Raw genomic sequence first — 17,313 nt, forward strand, 5'->3', positions numbered from 1 at the left:
ATAAAATTTGACATCGCATTATACGAACCTTTTTTTATTTTCCAAAATCTCAAGATTATGCAAAAAAAATAATTGCAATCTCCCAATACACCTTTTATGAACACTATGCAATTCAAAAGTTGACAGAGGTGGACTTTGTAATAAAAGTAAAAATAGTGAGAGGTGGATTAAATTACGCCAAACCTAACTAACCTTTTTATTTTTATTCTTTGTTTGAGGATAGAATATACTAATATTAGTAGCACAGTAAGTAACCGTATCATTGTATATTACTCCGACGAGAGATGAGTTGGGTGTTACGGGGAAAATTGAATTAAAAAAAAAAGAAGCATACTTTAGATTTTGGTTGGATTGTAATTTTTTTTCAAAAATTTTTACATTTTTTTTTCGAGCATATTTTTAACCATTTTTTTTATTACATATACATCAAATTACTAACGCGTGTATTTTTTTGTATAAGTTTCAAAAAATAACCATCTAAAAGGGGAGGGGACTAATAAGTATTTTGTTAGCATTCATTATTTTGATATTTTATTAATTAAAGCTATACGGGGGCAGCGTCATCGGCCCGATCCACGTGTCCTTCGGAAAACGACTCATGGCTTCTTTTTAATTTGTTTTTCTCTATCTCTATCTCCCTATCTATCTCACCAGTTTTTCCTCCCATTTTCGCTGTCTGCATTTGGATTGAATATTGAAGAAGAAAGGAAGGGAAGAGAAGAGAAGAACAGTATAGAACTCTTCATCGAAATACCCCACCACACAGCTTAAAAAAAATATATTCATCAAATCTTTCTTTCTAGACAGAGAAAATCAGCGCAGTAACTGAAGAACCTTCTAGCTCACGAGGTTTTGAATTTTTTATCCATGGGGATGAGGAATCTCAGTTTCTAGAAAGGAAAAAGAAAAGCAATTAAAGGGAAAGAGCTGCACGAAAAATCCCATTTGATTTTTGGAGAAAGATGTATATAGGAGGGGGGGGAGGAGTTGGGGGAGCCGGAGGAGGGACAATGCGGAAGTCATTTAAGGATTCTCTCAAAGTTCTTGAAGCTGATATTCAGCATGCCAATACTCTGTAAGTCTAATCTTTCCTTTATGTGGCTTACCTTTTTTTTTTTTTTTCTCCTCTTGTTGTCTAATTTTCTTTTAAACTGTTGATAATGTTTTAAATTTTGTAGTAATTTTTCGATCACAGATGAGCGGTACTTAACATTTGTTTTAACATTTGCCATTTTTATTTTCAGGTCAAAGTTTTGATTTTTGTGGATAACTCTTAAAGGGTTTTTGTGTTTCTGGTTTTGGTTTTATATTTGTTCGAAAATTCTGTCTTAGCTGAAAATTTCTTCCGGACTTCACATTTCTGTTTTGTATAAAAGGCTTCCACTTTTTAATCTGGTGAAATTGGAGACAAAAATAACTAGTCAAGTTCTTTAAAATGAAGTTTGAATTCTGATGGAAATTTTTTCTTAATATCTTACTTGTAAAAAGTTTTGATTATATTTTTATTGGGTTTTTCATAGTGTAAAATCCATGTAGTTGCAGTTCCTTCTTCTTCTTGTTCATCCTTTTTTTTTTCCCAGTAAGATGTTAAGGGAATGTGCATTTGATGGTTAGATAAATGTGGGGTTCAATTTTCCTTTGAAGTTTACTTTAAGAATTGCTTCGAAGTGCGATAAAGGTATCGTTTTTCAAGTTAATCAGATGCTTAGCTTCTGGTAAACCTTTTCAAAATGCTCATCAATAGCGACTTTGGTAGATTCAGTTCCCAATGAGATATCCTTCCATTTTACCCCGGTGCTTTTTCCTCTCTCTCTTTTTCGCGTTTGGTGAATGTTGATTTTTTGGTGGCAGATAAGCACGTCATTGTTGAGCACTGTTCCCTGCTGGGGCCTTTGGTTAGTGGGACGGTTGCCTTACCTAAAACACGTGGGGCTGATAAAACTGCGAAGGAATTACAACATAATTATAATATTCTATATATCTGTTAGAGTTTTGCGTAAATCCTGATGACAACTTTTGAGGAAATTTAGAGGAAGGATAGCTGATTCACAAAAAGTGATGGAAAAAAGAGGAAATGGTACAAAATGAGCAACTAAATTAAGGCACACTAAAGTAAAAGAGGGTATTTACCATTTCTACATGAAAATCAGAAAGAAACTCTTGATAGAAGCATAACCACATTGATTCAAGCGCATTTGTCTGGACAAAATAATTTTCCGCTAAATTATGTATAATCCAATTAGATTTTGTCAATTGATCAATTGGTTTGTAATTAGCAGTGCTGCTGTTATTGTTGATTTTGATTTAGAATCTGAAAGTTGCAATATGGTCATTGCAGGGCTTCGGATTTTCCACGGGAGTATGATGGTGCTTGCCTGCAGATGAGAATGTCCTACAGTCCAGCAGCACACCTGTTCCTTTTCCTGGTTCAGTGGACTGACTGTCACCTAGCTGGTGCTCTTGGCCTGTTAAGAATCCTGATTTATAAGGTAACATATTCAATTTGAGTCATGCAAGGTCTTCCATAAGCTTAGTTTATCAGCTTGTCTCGTGCCCTAGGTTTACGTCGATGGCACCACAACAATGTCCACTCATGAAAGGAAAGCAAGCATTAGAGAATTCTATGGTAACTTTGTGCAATTATGTTCTCTTCTGCTTCATAAACCCTTTTTTTAAGGAGGTGAATTCTTGGGGTGTAAGGAGTTTAATTATGTAATATGAAATTTACACCTATGATTTGAAATCTTTTGCAGCTATTATCTATCCCTCATTAATGCAACTCCAGAGGGGGGTTACCGACACAGAAGACAAAAAGCAAAAAGCAGTGTGCTTGGAAAGATATAAAAGAAGAGATGAAGAGGAACACCGGCAAATTTCGGAGCTAGAAGTTGAAAGGGAGGAAGAATGTGGTATTTGCATGGAGATGAACAGCAAAATAGTCTTGCCCAACTGCAACCATGCCATGTGCATGAAATGCTACCGTGAATGGTACTCTTCTTTTTTCCTTCTTTTGCTACTTCTCTTTAGATCTCTATAATTACTTTGTCCTCCTCTGTGCATCATTCAGGATCAATGACAGTCACTTATCAACTATGTTGCCTTTACTGCATTCCATGTTGGAATATATGCTTGGTTTATTTAATTCCGAGTCAGAGGCATATCCACAATGTAAATAGTTTTGGTGGGATATGGCTACGTAGTTACATCTGGACAATGTAAGTGGGGAAGTTTCATTTTCAAAAGACAGTTTGGAATGAAATAGCCAAAAATTCACGACCGAAGATAAACTATTTCTTATTATTATTGTGTAGAAACTCTAGCATAATTTGAACTATCAATGTAAACTGATAAGTATCTGCTGTTCTGAAAAGTATGTTATACTGGCATGTGCAGCTGTATATTTGTAAGATTATATACTTTTACAGATCCTACAGTACAAAAGCTTTGTTTTGAATAGGTTTATACATATGTGAGATTAAATAAAGAAATCTTGCTAAATCTAGTGTTAGATTGCAAGTTTATAATCTTAGATGTTCACACACATTAATGGAGAAGAAGCTCAGATGAATGACAGGTCGAATTGGATAGTCACTGTGGTGTTGAAGTCCATGGTCCAGCTTATGGGCAGTAAGCAGGGCAATGAGCAAAAAGCTAGTTCTTAATAAGTGGTCATTTTAAGTATATTTCTTTTTTTTTTTTGGAAATTTGCTTTTGCTATTATGTAACTCGCATCTAGAACTTGACATTTATCGTACTCTAGAACTTGAATTGAAGGTGTTGAGTAATTACTTTTTCATCAATGCTTTGCAATTGGAAAAAAGGGGGGGGGGGGTTCAAGTGGAGTTGGAGATGGGGAAAATTGTGACATAGCTTCAATTATGGAAACAGGCTTACCAAATAATGGTTGTTGTGCTTTTTATTACAAGCTTTATATTACAATGAAGTTGTTAAAAGTGTTTCCTCTGCTGTAAAACAACTACAGAGCTCTACTAGCTACAATTTTATACGTGATAGTATGTAGGTATTTCTATTCAGAGAACCTAGATGTTGCAATTGGGATTCCACCGATGAAGTATGTGCCAAAAGAAAATGCTAGTACATAATTGTCTTCATGCGCCAGTCAATGTGCTATAACAGAAGAGTGGGGCAATTACTTGCTTCTTAACTTTTTGGATTCGTTCTTTACTTCTAATCAAGTTTTACTCTGCTTGATTGGATATGTTACTCTTTAATCCTGTGCACAAGTGGATATTAAACATGCGGATGTTTACTAGTGTGTAATGTCAGGAGCAAGTTGAAGGTACTTCTTCATTCGAACCTTTTGAGATATTTGGAGTGATATGTTTCCTATATTGTGTAGTATAAAGGAACAAACTGGTCCAGGAAAATAAGCCAGTGCAAGGTTTACAACTACCTGGACTATCTCTTCCTTATCCTAGAAAAGTCTTTATCTGTGCCTTCTCTGCTTCTAGCAATAGTTTCCAAATGTATGTGGTTGTCTTGAAAGGTGATAGCACCCAGATTAGATTATATATGAATGTGGAAATGATTTACTGGTTGTGAGGGGGGAAAGTGATTGGCTATTCAGGGGCTTACTCCTACTGCTGTCATTGTCAGCATGTTCTTTTATTGGCTTACAGACTACTGTATGATTCCCATCTGGTCTGCAAGGTGGTTTCAAAAACAGTTGATCCCTCTTGCAATAGTTTCTGAGTGGATGATTTTAAACTCTTTCTCCTAATTCTGCGAGTCACGTTTCTTCTCTCATTCATTCCAGCAAGAAGTGAACAATCATTAATCACTATATTTGAAAACACAACTTGCTTTACCTTTTATTGCATGTGTTTATTTTATTTACTGGTGTCCTAGTACTAAACATTATATTTGAAAACACAACTTGCTTTATCTTTTATTGAATGTGTTCATTTCATTTACCTAGGTGTCCAAGTATAAGGTGGTTTTGGTGTATTTGCATAAAAATCAGAGGTGGAGCATAGCGAGAATGCTTTCATGTGCTTGGTCAAAGTTGTTGGTGCTTAATATCACAATTATGTTCTGATAGTTTCCAATTGTGGGGTGGTAAATTATTTTTACTAGAAAGATTTTATTTTTAATGAAAAGAACACTTAACAGATATATTGGTCATTGGTCACCCTACTAAGTAAATGCTTTAACATGCTTTTGTAAGCTAGAGCTTTTGCTTCCTAATAGCTTTTTCTATCCTCTTTTCCTTTACCTCCTGATACCAAGAAAAGTTTTGTATCCAGTGGAAGAGCACTTTCAGCAAATTTGGTCTTGTTCCTTCCATAATGCAATATTGGAGCAACCAACTAGAACAAAGCTTTAGGGTTATTTATTCATTCACTTTTCACTTTAATATAATAGCATTAGAACATGACATATCGTGACAAGTGTGGTTTAACTGATTAATAATGAATATGGTTTTTTTTTTAGTAGTAGGGTACAGACGTGATTATAGATGTATTACAGAGATCCAAGTGCTATCAATAGACAAGTAGAAAGTACCTTCCTGTAGCTAAAAATGTCTGCAGTAGAAAATCTAAGTTTTATGGTTTGCTTTATCATAAGTTCCAGAATTTTGATCTCTTTTATTCTTAAGCAAGACAGTCATGTACACTGGGTTTTGAAATCACTGCTCTGGAAGTTTTTTCTTAGCTTTCAGCTTCATAGGTGGGCATCACTAACCATTGGGAGCAAGTGTTTTACAGACCAAGGATCTAGATACCCTTCACAGGTTGTCATGGACAGGTTTATGGGAAAATGAAATTGAAATTCCTTTAGCAGAATGTTCTTTCCCCTCCCCCCACCTACCCACAAAAAAATTGATAAAAAAAATTAGGAGAGTATAATCAAGAATAAAGTTCGCCATGATTTATATATAGTGGATTTCCCTATCTATTTTGTGTAATCGTTTGTTGCTGACATCTCTCCAGGACATTGCCATACTATAATTTGATCTTGTACGTATATTTCTCTTTATTCCTGAAACCTTTTTTGAGCAAAAAGGTTATCGCAGGCGTTTAAGGTCACAATCGTGCCCCTTCTGCCGTGATAGCCTGAAGAGGGTCAACTCAGGTGATCTCTGGGTGCTTATGGACAGCAAGGATGTCGTGGACATGGCTACCATAACAAGGGAGAATCTGAGAAGGCTCTTTATGTATATAGATAAGTTGCCTCTTATTGTTCCGGATAACCTTTTTGACACTTACGATAATCATTTAAGGTAGGGAAAAGGGTTTTGTCTGAGCGGTCTCCTGAAGTGCTGCTGTGTCTCTGGGTGTTCTAAACCCTATAATAACTTCTTCGACTAGATTAGAAATGCACTGGTTTCCTTCCACCTTTAAGTTGACAAACCCCGCCTGTATTATTGTAGGCTGTGGGTGAATTTAAGTTAGAATAGCTAGAAGAGGCTTATAAATTGTATGCAGCAAAATCGTATATATGTACAGCTCAAAGACTCGGTTAAACAGTCCTTTATCTCATTGGATATTCTTCCCTGCATTGCCTTTGAAGGACTTCTTAAGATCTGGGTATGCCAATAACACAAATGAATGCTTTTCTTGTTTGATTGTCTTGAATATGTGGCAGTTCCTCAGACTGCTTCAATGTCTTTGTAGCACACACGCACACGCAAGGGGATGTTTCAATAGTAGTTAAATGACGTGGATTGCAGATGAAATCCTGTGGTTTGGTGAAATGAGCTAATAAGGTCATATCTATTTTGAGAGATGGATAATGTTGTCGAAGCAGTTCTTAACAGTAGCCTGTTAACTAGAAAAGGAGATTGGACTATATGACCAAACGAGACGTCGACAAGTTATGGCAGGAAGTTAAAAAATGGCCATTGCATGGTCATTTATTCAACTCTATGGACATCAGGCAATTTTCAAACATGGCGAGCGGCTGCATAATTCAGGCAAAAGCACGAGAGAAATACTCTGCATGGGATTTCTTAGGACGACAGAATTGAAAAAGGGGACAAAGGGGCTTATGGATCTTTTATTAGACAGACGCTAAACGCTTCTCGACTGCAATGGAGCGAAGTTCGTTAAGACGGACAGGAATTGCAAAAGCTAAGCATTTAACATGCAATTGGCTTGGCCAACGCAAACTGGGAATTCAATTGATTATCGTTGTGTTTCAAAATTGGGTGATTCGCCAGCTGTTTTTGCATTCAAACAAAAGAGCAAAGCAAATATAACTATCACATCTTCATGTAATTTGAGTCTAAAGCTGCTAACATATCCATCAAGTTTTGTTGTACCATTGAGTGTCAACTTCAGCTGCATGCTGTGGCTTGCCATATCTCAAATTACAAAATTTAGCTGCTCAAGGGATGCTCACCCTGAATCTCATTCATTTCCAGGGAAGTTTTGAATCATGAAATTACAAATCTTGGTCCCCTGTCCAGAAAAGAAAAACTTGTCACGTCTAACAATCTCAATCTGCTGAAAAATTTGCTGTTGCATCTTGGATTTAAGGTGAAAAAATGAGAGCGACGAAAGAGAGGGGTGGAGGGGGGAAGTCTATAAACATTGAAGTAATTCCAGAACCTGATTTTTATGTGCTGACGTTATGAGATCAAATAAAACCTGGTGCTGCGGAGGCTTTAGTTGCCGTTGTCGAAGCACCCAGTATCGCAGACCCTGAGCATGACTAAGCACTCTCTGCTACTGCTAGTGCTATGCATCAGGGAATATTGAACACCAAGAATTCCAAATCAGCTTCTGAACAGCAGAAAACCATCTGCAAACTCAAAAGAGTAAACCAAATCATTATTAACCTGCTGCTGTTACGACAAGGACCAGCAGGTGTTCCTATTCCACCATGCTCAGTCACTACTCTGCAACATATATCTTGTTGCATCTCTCCTTTCATCCGTCCATGGCTCATGTAAGTGCAATATCAACTAAATAGGTAAGACACAAAAATTCAAATTTCTGTCCATCGACTCTACTTCCCAGAAAACACCAGTAATATGTAACATATACAATGTAATACAATCATGAATCAGAATGAGGATAAACCCATTTTATTCTTCTTCCTAATCGATACAAGAAGCAGTGAGTTTGAAGAGAGTCCTGAACCTTAAAGCAGCATACCAGGAATAAGTAGCGAAGAACATGCGTTTATAGTTCCATCAACTTGCTTTATGAAAGAAATGATTAGGCAACCAAAAGGAAAAGACTAGAGCATACATACCTATGAGTCAATCGTAATATCATATTCTGTTACATTTGATCTCCATAAAAAATCTTCCTCACACCAAATAGAAGAAAAATAAAAGCGCCTTCAAGGAATGTCATAGTAGCCATGTTTTGCTTCATATGAAAGAGGAGAGTTCTCGAATGACACTGCAAAGTTAATCAAAAGACATGTAAATTCCATGGAATTAAAATGAATCATATCCTAATTTTGCATATCATAAAATAAATAATCAAAGGATTGGATGGCTAGGCGACTCCATCTCTTCAGTTCAAGAAGGATGTAAATGTTCACTTGTAGGATGTGCAACCCCTTCACACGGCTGCTTTCTTTGAATCAGGATAGGCAACATCTTTCAACTGAAAATAGTGGGGAGCTATTTCCACCAGCCACTCTGGCTTTAATTCAGTCACCTGTCTCATGTACTCCTTGCTCGTCAAGACCAACTCATGGTAGATTACCCAGCTAGGAGGCGCTTGCAGTAAGCCTGAACTAGGGTGGATATATACAGTTTGGGGCAGTTTTACAGTTCTATATAGTCCATTCTTTTGCATGACTGCTGAATTAGGAAAAAACCCAGAAGTTATGGCCTTCTTAATAGCTTCTAAGTCATTGAGATTTGATGTCAAGGCAATTTCAACTCTTTCCAACAACCTCTTCAACTGATCTCTTATATCTCTTGCACGCCTCATGCTTCTGACTTGTATGAAATTCTCATGACACCATTGTGTTGAATAGTCTGTTTCCTTCCAAGAGTTGTAGACATTAAGTAATGCAATATGGTCCCCGGAATTCCCTACATGGAAATACATCCTTGCATTATCAGCGAGAACTTTTTTGTTGTTTGGACGATAAAATATTGAATTTCCTACAGAGAGCATTGCTGCAATAGATATGATTTCCTCGCTGCATTTATACTTTTCAGAAGCTACGATCATCTTGGAAAGCATTGGATCAAGAGGGAACTCTGCCATTCTTCTACCAACCTTTGTCAGCTCACCATGCTTATTTAGCGCACCTAGTGCATAAAGAAGTTCCAGGGCTTTCAATAAAGCTTCTGTTGATGGTGGATCCATAAAGTCGAAGTTCAACAAGTTATGAATGCCGAGGCTCTTGAGAGTAAGCACAACATTTGATAGGTTGCTCCTTTTTATCTCCGGGACGGTATTATCTTCCAAGTCGTTGTAGTAAATGTGTGCAGTGTACAGTCTAAAGCACTTTCCTGGACCCGTTCGTCCAGATCGACCAGCCCGTTGATCTGCAGATGCTTTTGAGATAGGAGCAACCAATAATGACTCCATCCCAGTTCGGGGATTGTAAGACTTCATTTTGCAAAATCCTGGATCGATAACATACTTTATCCCATCAATCGTCAATGAAGTCTCAGCAATATTTGTCGCCAGGACACACTTGCGTGCCCCTTGAGGAGTGGGCTTGAATATTTTTGCCTGCAACTCTGTTCGTAGGTTTGCGTAAATTGGACATATGATCAGCTCTGCAATTTTTGCTCCAAAACCTTGTAGCCTATGCTTCAGGATCTCCTCGACAGTTTCAATTTCTTCCTGCCCAGTTAAGAAAATCAATATATCACCATCCCCAGGTGGTTGTGTCAGATGGATTTGTAAGGCAGTGACAACTGCAGCATCCAAGTAATCCGCCTCTGGTGCTTTGGTGAAATGGATGTCAACAGGATACCTCCTTCCAGGTATTTTGAAAATTGGAGCAAAATCAAAGTAATCACTGAACTTCTCAGCATCTAGTGTGGCACTTGAGATGAGCAACTTAAGATCAGGTCGAAAACGAGCAATGTCCTTAACCAAGCCAAATAGTATATCAGTCGATAATGTTCTCTCATGAGCCTCATCCACCATCAAGACACTGTAGCTTGCAAGAGCAGGTTCACCAAGCAACTCCCTCAATAACATGCCATCGGTCATGTACTTCAGAACGGTCTTCTTGGAAGTACAGTCCTCAAAACGAATGGCATAACCAACCTCATGCCCGACTTTGACTCCCATTTCCTGAGAAACTCGAGCAGCAACACTCATGGCCGCAACTCGGCGTGGCTGGGTACACCCAACCTTTCCAACTTTTGTGAAACCTGCCTCGTGGAGATATTGAGGAATCTGGGTTGTCTTTCCAGAACCCGTCTCCCCGACGATAACAAGAACCTGATGATCATTTACAGCCTGAAGCAATTCTTCTCTATACTGATAAATAGGTAGAGCTTTTCGCTCCTCCTGAAGCACGTCAAATGCTGATCTGCCCCCAGATTTTTCAGTTGGCTCAATAACCGATTCTTGTTCATCATTCATGCTATCCATAACTGCTGCCTTTATGAATTCAATCTGGTTATCAAATACAAACTCATATTCATCACCTCTTTGTTTTCTATCTCTTGACCCAAACTTGAGAATTGCCTTCCCCCTTTGATTTTGTTCCCATGCTTCTTGCTCAGCAAAGGGCTTCCCCGTATTTTCAGCATTAGGATCCCTGTGGCACTTGGAAGCGGCAGAAAATCTCTTGTCCTGATTTATACTCCCTTCCTGATCGTAGGATTCTGGCATCCTGTACTCTTTTACACTATCTGCCTCTTCAGAACTCTTCTTAACAAGCCCATACAATTCTTTCTTATATCTAAGATCGCAATGCTCTGCTTCTGTGAGTTTTAAGCCCTCAAATAAATACTGCTCATCTTGAATATCATCTCCAAGTTCCTCTACTTTATCTTGCTCCCTTTTCTTCAAATACTTTTGCCTCGAAACTTCCCTTAGCATCATAATGTGATCCATCTTAACAGCATTAGACCCCTGAACTGCCCCATTTCCCTCCTTCCTTGTTGACTTGTGCACTGCAGCCAACTCTCTAGTCCGTGCTGCATCCCTTTCTTTATAATTCTTCTCCAACTCCCTCTCCCTTCGATCACGAATTCTTTCTTCCTCTTCCATGTCAGAGCCATCACTTCTATCCTTGCAAATCTGACTTCTAACTAACCTTTCATCTTGAGAATCAGAATCAGCATCCTCTTTGATTTCTGTCCTCTTTCTGAACCTTTTTCTTGAGGTACCCTCTTTCCCCATCTCCATATCCTTAGGCACCGAATTTATACCAACTCCTCCTCTATCAATCTGGTTCTGGTACTCATCATTATCTCCCAAAAGGGCACAATTGTTGTGTTTCCTAGTTGACATTGTTGCCACACTTTCTTGCTTTTGATACAAATTCAGCTCAGACGACGCCATAATCCCCAGTCTATCAAAAATTTCTTGAGCAAAAGACAATGTTTTGTTGTTCTTTGAAGGAAATCCCTCCTGTACAAGGAAATTCACAAGCTCCGGTGCAGACAAAGCTCTCTTAGATAGACTAATCACATATCGGACCACACAAGGATTTGAATATCCTTAAAATTGATATCAACTTATCTGACACCCAGCTCCTCAAATCACTCCCCACTAATCTATGCAATCTTGAAGATATGAATGTATTTGGACAAAATTACGCAAAAGAAACAAATAATCTGACTGAGGACAGGGAAAATAGAAAAAGTAACAGAGAAAGATCCAAAGACAAAAAGAATCGAACTGAAATATATATATAATATCACGAATACTTTGTTACTAACCTGAAGCTCAAAGATACCAGCATCGTCCAGCAATAAACACTAAGCCGGCTGACTTAAATGCTGAATCAAGTAGGAAGCTAGTTGAAGGCCGCCCAACGAGCAAGGGTATAAGAACCTGTACAACCCTCCACGCTTTCCCAACTTTAGTCAGTATTTTATTGTGGAAAAGTTTCCTCCTCTAGATTGATTTCTTCTTCCACAGAAATAAGCAGATGCCGAAAACAATCTAACAAACTTGGTAGCGGAAATAAGATGAAAATACGATAAAAAGCGCCGCGGCTCTGCAACAAAGAAAGAAACGCCGCCAACGGGAGACTAGTCAGTTTCTTAATTATCAAACACAATTCCGAACCGACTGATTAATCAAAATGCATCTTCGGAATTGCACTTGGGAATAGGTTTGATCAACCCACATAACCCTGATAGAAACAGGACTTATAAACTAACTTTCTGTTGAATATCAAGAAAATCCTTCTGATATTACAATCACAAAAGACTAAAAAAAAAATTGGATCCAAGAAATTCATGAAATGGTAAAGAGCATATGAAGTGTGAAGTCGGTTACCCTCCTTGCAGGGACAATAAATGTTGGAAGCCGTTAGAGAATTCGTCTGAAACATGTGTGAGCTAAAGTTGGCGGTTAGTTTTGTTACTTTGTTTGGGGAACACGTAAGTTGACTAGTTCCCAGGGTTGCGGAAGTCTGAAACTCTTTGTTTGGGGAACACGTAAGTTGACAGGGTACGGAAGTCTGAAACTAAACAAGAAGAGTTCGAAGTTTCCTCAATAATCGAAATAAATACAATTCAGACCCTTGAGTAGTAACTTCCGACCGCGGTCCCCAAGTTTCATATAGTTAGGGGTCATAACAGGGAAACTCCAAAGTCCAAGTGTCCGGCAGATACTTTCAACGATCCGGTTTATTAATATTTTTGAATTAATCCTCATAATAGGAAGGAAAAATTGTTTAAAAAGTTACTCACATTCAGTTAAATGATTTTTCTTTTTATCTTTTACTTTTAAAATACAAATTTTATATCCCTTGTAATATCCAAGCAGTAAAATTTGGTTCCAATCTATGTTTTCGATCATTTTTTATCCTAAATTTGTTATGTTACTCACATGTGATTTTTTTTTTTTTATGGACAGAAAAGTCAAATCTCATTTATAGTTAAACAAATGACTCAATACATATTCATTTTTATCCTTAAAGGAGTAAGATTTAATCCGAATTATATTCATTTTTTTCTTAAAAAAATGGGATTTGACTTGATTTATATTTCTTTTTACCACTAAAAAAGTGGAATCTGAACTTTTTGTATATAAAAAAAATGATTGTATGTGGATCACATTTGATTTCAATTTAAAAAGTGATAAAAAATTTAAGTTAGAATCAATTTTTGTTAACTTGAATTTGTAAGAGATGTAAAGTTAATATTTTAAAAGTAAAGAACGAAAAATTCATTTAGCGAGATGTGAGAGATGTTTTAAACAATTTTTCCAAATAGAAACATGAAACTTAATTTGGATTGATCTAGCTAGATCAGTTATCCACGTGAATTGAGTCTTCCTTCGTTTTTATACCATGTGATTATTTCTGGCTCCATCCTAATATTTCCTAGCAGCATCACATTAAAAATTTGTAAACACAAAATTATTAGCCATAGACTTCAAAAATACTTGTATAGAAATATATTTATAGACCATATGGAATATTCGTATGGTCATATGACACTCATGCAGTATATTTGAAAAGTGATGGTAAATGAGACTGATGTGGCTATAATTTATACCACTATAATATATGGTCTACAAGTGAGATCATATATTAATCCTAAATCCATCTGACAGTAATTTAAGAAAACTTCACATTATAATTTATAGAGCTTTTGGCAAAAATAATTATTAAGTTTGGGTGTATAGTTGCGTGAGTAAATAAATAAAAAGGACCACCCCAAACTTTACAAATTACACCCACAATTCCCACCAAAAATAAATAAATAAAAAGGACCCCAAACTTTAAACTCAGTTTCACATGCTTTTTCAAAAAAAAATGCCGTGGAAAATTGTATGCTGGGAAACGGCCAAGTTTCCCATTCCACGGCCAGTTGTCAATCCGGCCCCTCGCTGTCTGTCCCTCTGATTGGAGAATTGCTTGTGGAAAAACAGAAAGATAAAAGAGTATGAGCAAAATCCAAACGATAAGTTATGGCCCATATCTTTTCTATGCCCAGTTGTGTACTTCCGGTTCTAGTCCTACAGCTCCTTTTTTTTCTCCCCTCCGAAAACAAAAAGTGGCCATCGTTTTAATTTCTGTTTTTAAATCAATACAAACCGCTCGATTGGTTTGCTGCTTGATTTCTTAACAGTGGGCAATAGGAAAAAGAGCACCAAGGGAAAACAAACAAAACAAAAGAGAGTCTCAATCTCTTTGCTGGACAAGGGGAGGGGGAAGGTATCAACTAGCAAGAGACAGAGGAGAACAGAGGAGGCAATGGGGTTCGTAGAAGATGATAAAGAAGGAGTAATGGCTACAGATTTTTTCTGGTCATATACAGATGAGCCCCATGCCTCTCGTAGAAGACAGATCCTCTCTCACTATCCTCAAATCAGAGAACTCTTTGGCCCTGACCCTTTTGCTTTTCTCAAGGTAGTTTCAACTTGCAGCAATGGCATTTCAATTTTAATTGATTTTGTGTAAATGTTTGATGGGATTTGGTTATTCGTTAATGTGGGAGCAAAAATTTTTTTTTAAAAAAAAACTAATCTTTTGATCATTCTTGTTTTATTTTAAATTTTTTTTTTTATAAATTGTGTCTGCTAGTGCATCTTGCGTTCATTTGACTTGAAAGTTTTTGAATTTTTGCATTCCTAGTTTGATATTGACCTTGTTTTTGATGTTCTTTCGGGCTTTCGATGATGCATTGTGTTATTTATGCCGGAAAAGGTTTATGCTTTTTGGTTGGCATTATGCGATCTTTGAGGTTTTAAAGCTGTTTTGTTTAGATCGAATAGTGTTGACTTTGGGATCTCTGTTATTGACCTACCAGATATTTACATTAATTCTGGCAAAGAATCAAGTACTCGGTGTAGAGCTAAATCCTGAATCTTCAGTCCTCCAATTCTTTTTCTGCCCTTTTAACCGGAAGACTTTCCTCTAAGAATATGAAACTTTTGGTGGCAACTTTATCGAATCTTCCTTTTTTGAGTTGTTCAGGTGTTTGAACCCCATCAATAGTCTGGAAGGTTCAGTATTAGTTTCAATGATCTATGGTCTTTATGGTTGGAATATACGCAAACCTTTTTTGGTTGGCATGGTCGGCCAATGGTATTTTCGTCATTGTAAATGGGACAGGGTGAATTGGCGATTCACATTTGCGAATTGCTACCCGTGTAATGGGCAGAGATCAGGTGCCCTTTGCTCTGTTTTAATTGATTAAATTTTCACCCATTATAAGCGAATATTAGATAGCTATAACTTAGCTGTGAATGGCAATGGACAATTACAGATTCCTCCCATAACTTGGAGCTTTATGAGGATACCCAGCAATTGTAGAATTTTCTTGTTTTGCTAATAATCTTTCTTAAGATTGCTGATCTCTGACAACTGTTCACTTGGCTGTCTAATTTTCCTTGAGCTGTATGTTGTGACCATAGGCATGTTGTACTTGCAAAACTGCCTCTGATGATGTAATATCTGATGTCAATGGGTAAGATAATACTTGTTTTTTCTACAGTCTTCTCACAGCAGATGTGAAAATGGTACTTGAAAGGGTTTGTTGTCTCAGTTTTTTTTTTTAAATTCTTTTAGGTGGAGACGGTATTCATATGGCAGCAAAGAGCATCAAAAGATTCATATTAAATACTCTTATTGACCAACATTGAGAATAGCTATCAACACTTGGAATTCTTTTTGTTTCACTTTCTTTTTTGGTCGATAGATAGATACGAGTTGATGTGTTACCATAGATGACATACACTAAGTTCAACAGGTTTCTTTGTTTGTCAGTATGAAAGTTTCTATAGCTCCTAATGTTGCACTTATTCTCGTGTCATTTGCTTTTTGTTTGCCTGATGCTCTGCAAATTTCTTTTGCAGATTGCTATGGTTGTTTTGCTTCAGCTGTGGACTGCAACGTACCTTCATGATGCAAGTTGGCTGAAGATATTAATGGTGGCCTACTTTTTTGGCTCGTTTCTCAACCACAACCTCTTCTTGGCCATTCATGAACTGAGTCACAATCTTGCCTTTTCAACTCCTGTCTACAACCGTTGGCTTGGGATTTTTGCTAACCTTCCTATCGGGGTACCTATGTCTGTCACCTTCCAAAAGTACCATCTTGAGCATCATCGCTTCCAAGGAGTTGATGGAGTCGACATGGACGTCCCAAGCCTTGCCGAAGGCCATGTTGTGACAAACATTCTCACAAAATCCATTTGGGTCGTCTTACAACTCTTCTTTTATGCTTTCCGGCCACTTTTTCTCAAACCAAAACCACCTGGTATATGGGAGCTTGTCAATTTGCTTGTTCAGTTGGCTGTTGATGCAGCTATGGTCTATTTCTGGGGCTGGAGATCTTTTGCATATATGATCCTGTCAACTTTCGTTGGTGGTGGAATGCACCCAATGGCTGGCCACTTTATCTCAGAACATTATGTCTTTAAGCCAGACCAAGAAACATATTCCTACTACGGTCCCTTGAATCTAATGACTTGGCATGTAGGATACCACAATGAGCATCATGATTTTCCTAGGATTCCTGGGTACAAGCTTCACAAGGTGAGGGAGATTGCACCTGAATATTATGATAGTTTGAAGTCATATAGATCTTGGAGCCAGGTCATCTACACGTATATAATGGATTGCACTGTTGGTCCCTTCAGTAGAATGAAGAGAAAGTTGTCTACAGTGACCACAAACAAATCTGATTAAGGTTTTTCTAGTGCTGCATTCCCTTTCCATTTCCTCGCGTTTTTCCTGGTTTTAACATGGGATAGGCCTTTTTTGTTCTTTAAGTCTTTGGTTAGTTTTATGGTTTAGTACACAAACAAGATTTTGTAATACTATTAGTTTTCTTTTTCCATTTTTCCTCTTACTAAAATGACATTTTCTGAGTTATGTTGTCGAAGCATGGAAGTATAGACGTTGCTAGTTGATATATATGTAATACTATGATCTATTTTAGATTTATTTGCCCCATTTTTCTCCCTATGGAAGTTTTTTTTTTTTTCACTTTTTGGAATTCTTTCTACCTTGTTTGGATGGCATATTTGTATGCCTTGTATCTCATTTGATACGAGTTGGCAACTTTAATCGGATTTATTCCTGCACCCCTCTATTGAAACTTGAAAGATGGTGGGGGTCTTGCATTTGAACATCGTGTAAAAATTTTTCTACATTGGTGGCGTTGAAAATGAAAAAAATTATTCCTATACTAGTGGGTGAGGAACACTCAATGTGTCTAAGC

At 37.3% G+C, this 17,313-nt stretch overlaps 3 protein-coding genes across 5 annotated transcripts; 2 read left to right on the forward strand and 1 right to left on the reverse strand.

Moving 5' to 3' along the window:
• The first annotated feature begins 669 nt into the window (after positions 1–669).
• On the forward strand, positions 670–6,518 carry LOC113763300 (E3 ubiquitin-protein ligase AIRP2-like). 2 transcript variants are annotated; one of them, XM_027307066.1, is made up of 5 exons: positions 670–1,075; positions 2,339–2,489; positions 2,560–2,626; positions 2,754–2,988; positions 6,038–6,518. In XM_027307066.1, the coding sequence occupies exons 1-5, from the start codon at positions 963–965 to the stop codon at positions 6,246–6,248; spliced, it is 777 nt and encodes a 258-aa protein (XP_027162867.1). In that variant the 5' UTR covers positions 670–962; the 3' UTR covers positions 6,249–6,518. The 2 variants fall into 2 exon arrangements, with proteins under 2 accessions (XP_027162867.1, XP_027162868.1); XM_027307067.1 differs by lacking the exon at positions 6,038–6,518 and adding an exon at positions 3,068–3,815.
• A 595-nt stretch (positions 6,519–7,113) lies between these two features.
• On the reverse strand, positions 7,114–12,503 carry LOC113763299 (pre-mRNA-splicing factor ATP-dependent RNA helicase DEAH1-like). 2 transcript variants are annotated; one of them, XR_003467327.1, is made up of 5 exons: positions 12,414–12,503; positions 11,849–12,129; positions 8,224–8,375; positions 7,575–7,767; positions 7,114–7,424 (listed from the first exon to the last, which is right to left on the reverse strand). XR_003467327.1 is itself a non-coding variant. In XM_027307065.1 (2 exons), the coding sequence occupies exon 1, from the start codon at positions 11,310–11,312 to the stop codon at positions 8,541–8,543; it is 2,772 nt and encodes a 923-aa protein (XP_027162866.1). In that variant the 5' UTR covers positions 11,313–11,361; the 3' UTR covers positions 7,114–7,767; positions 8,224–8,540. The 2 variants fall into 2 exon arrangements, 1 of the variants encoding a protein (XP_027162866.1); XM_027307065.1 differs by lacking the exons at positions 11,849–12,129; positions 12,414–12,503 and having other exon boundaries at positions 7,114–7,767; positions 8,224–11,361.
• A 1,582-nt stretch (positions 12,504–14,085) lies between these two features.
• Positions 14,086–17,055, forward strand: LOC113762065 (sphingolipid delta(4)-desaturase DES1-like). Its single transcript, XM_027305314.1, has 2 exons — positions 14,086–14,496; positions 15,945–17,055. The coding sequence occupies exons 1-2, from the start codon at positions 14,341–14,343 to the stop codon at positions 16,776–16,778; spliced, it is 990 nt and encodes a 329-aa protein (XP_027161115.1). The 5' UTR covers positions 14,086–14,340; the 3' UTR covers positions 16,779–17,055.
• Positions 17,056–17,313: the final 258 nt, after the last annotated feature.

This window comes from Coffea eugenioides, chromosome 2 (assembly GCF_003713205.1).
Source record: "Coffea eugenioides isolate CCC68of chromosome 2, Ceug_1.0, whole genome shotgun sequence".
NCBI lineage: Eukaryota > Viridiplantae > Streptophyta > Magnoliopsida > Gentianales > Rubiaceae > Coffea > Coffea eugenioides.

Excerpts from the sequence above, each read along its gene's own strand:
- LOC113763300 (XM_027307066.1), top strand. The coding sequence starts at position 963 with ATGTATATAGGAGGGGGGGGAGGAGTTGGGGGAGCCGGAGGAGGGACA. Across the intron at positions 2,490-2,559 it reads TAAGAATCCTGATTTATAAG|GTTTACGTCGATGGCACCAC; the intron begins GTAACATATTCA and ends CTCGTGCCCTAG. Across the intron at positions 2,627-2,753 it reads AAGCATTAGAGAATTCTATG|CTATTATCTATCCCTCATTA; the intron begins GTAACTTTGTGC and ends AATCTTTTGCAG.
- LOC113763299 (XM_027307065.1), bottom strand. The coding sequence starts at position 11,312 with ATGGAGATGGGGAAAGAGGGTACCTCAAGAAAAAGGTTCAGAAAGAGG.
- LOC113762065 (XM_027305314.1), top strand. The coding sequence starts at position 14,341 with ATGGGGTTCGTAGAAGATGATAAAGAAGGAGTAATGGCTACAGATTTT. Across the intron at positions 14,497-15,944 it reads ACCCTTTTGCTTTTCTCAAG|ATTGCTATGGTTGTTTTGCT; the intron begins GTAGTTTCAACT and ends TTTCTTTTGCAG.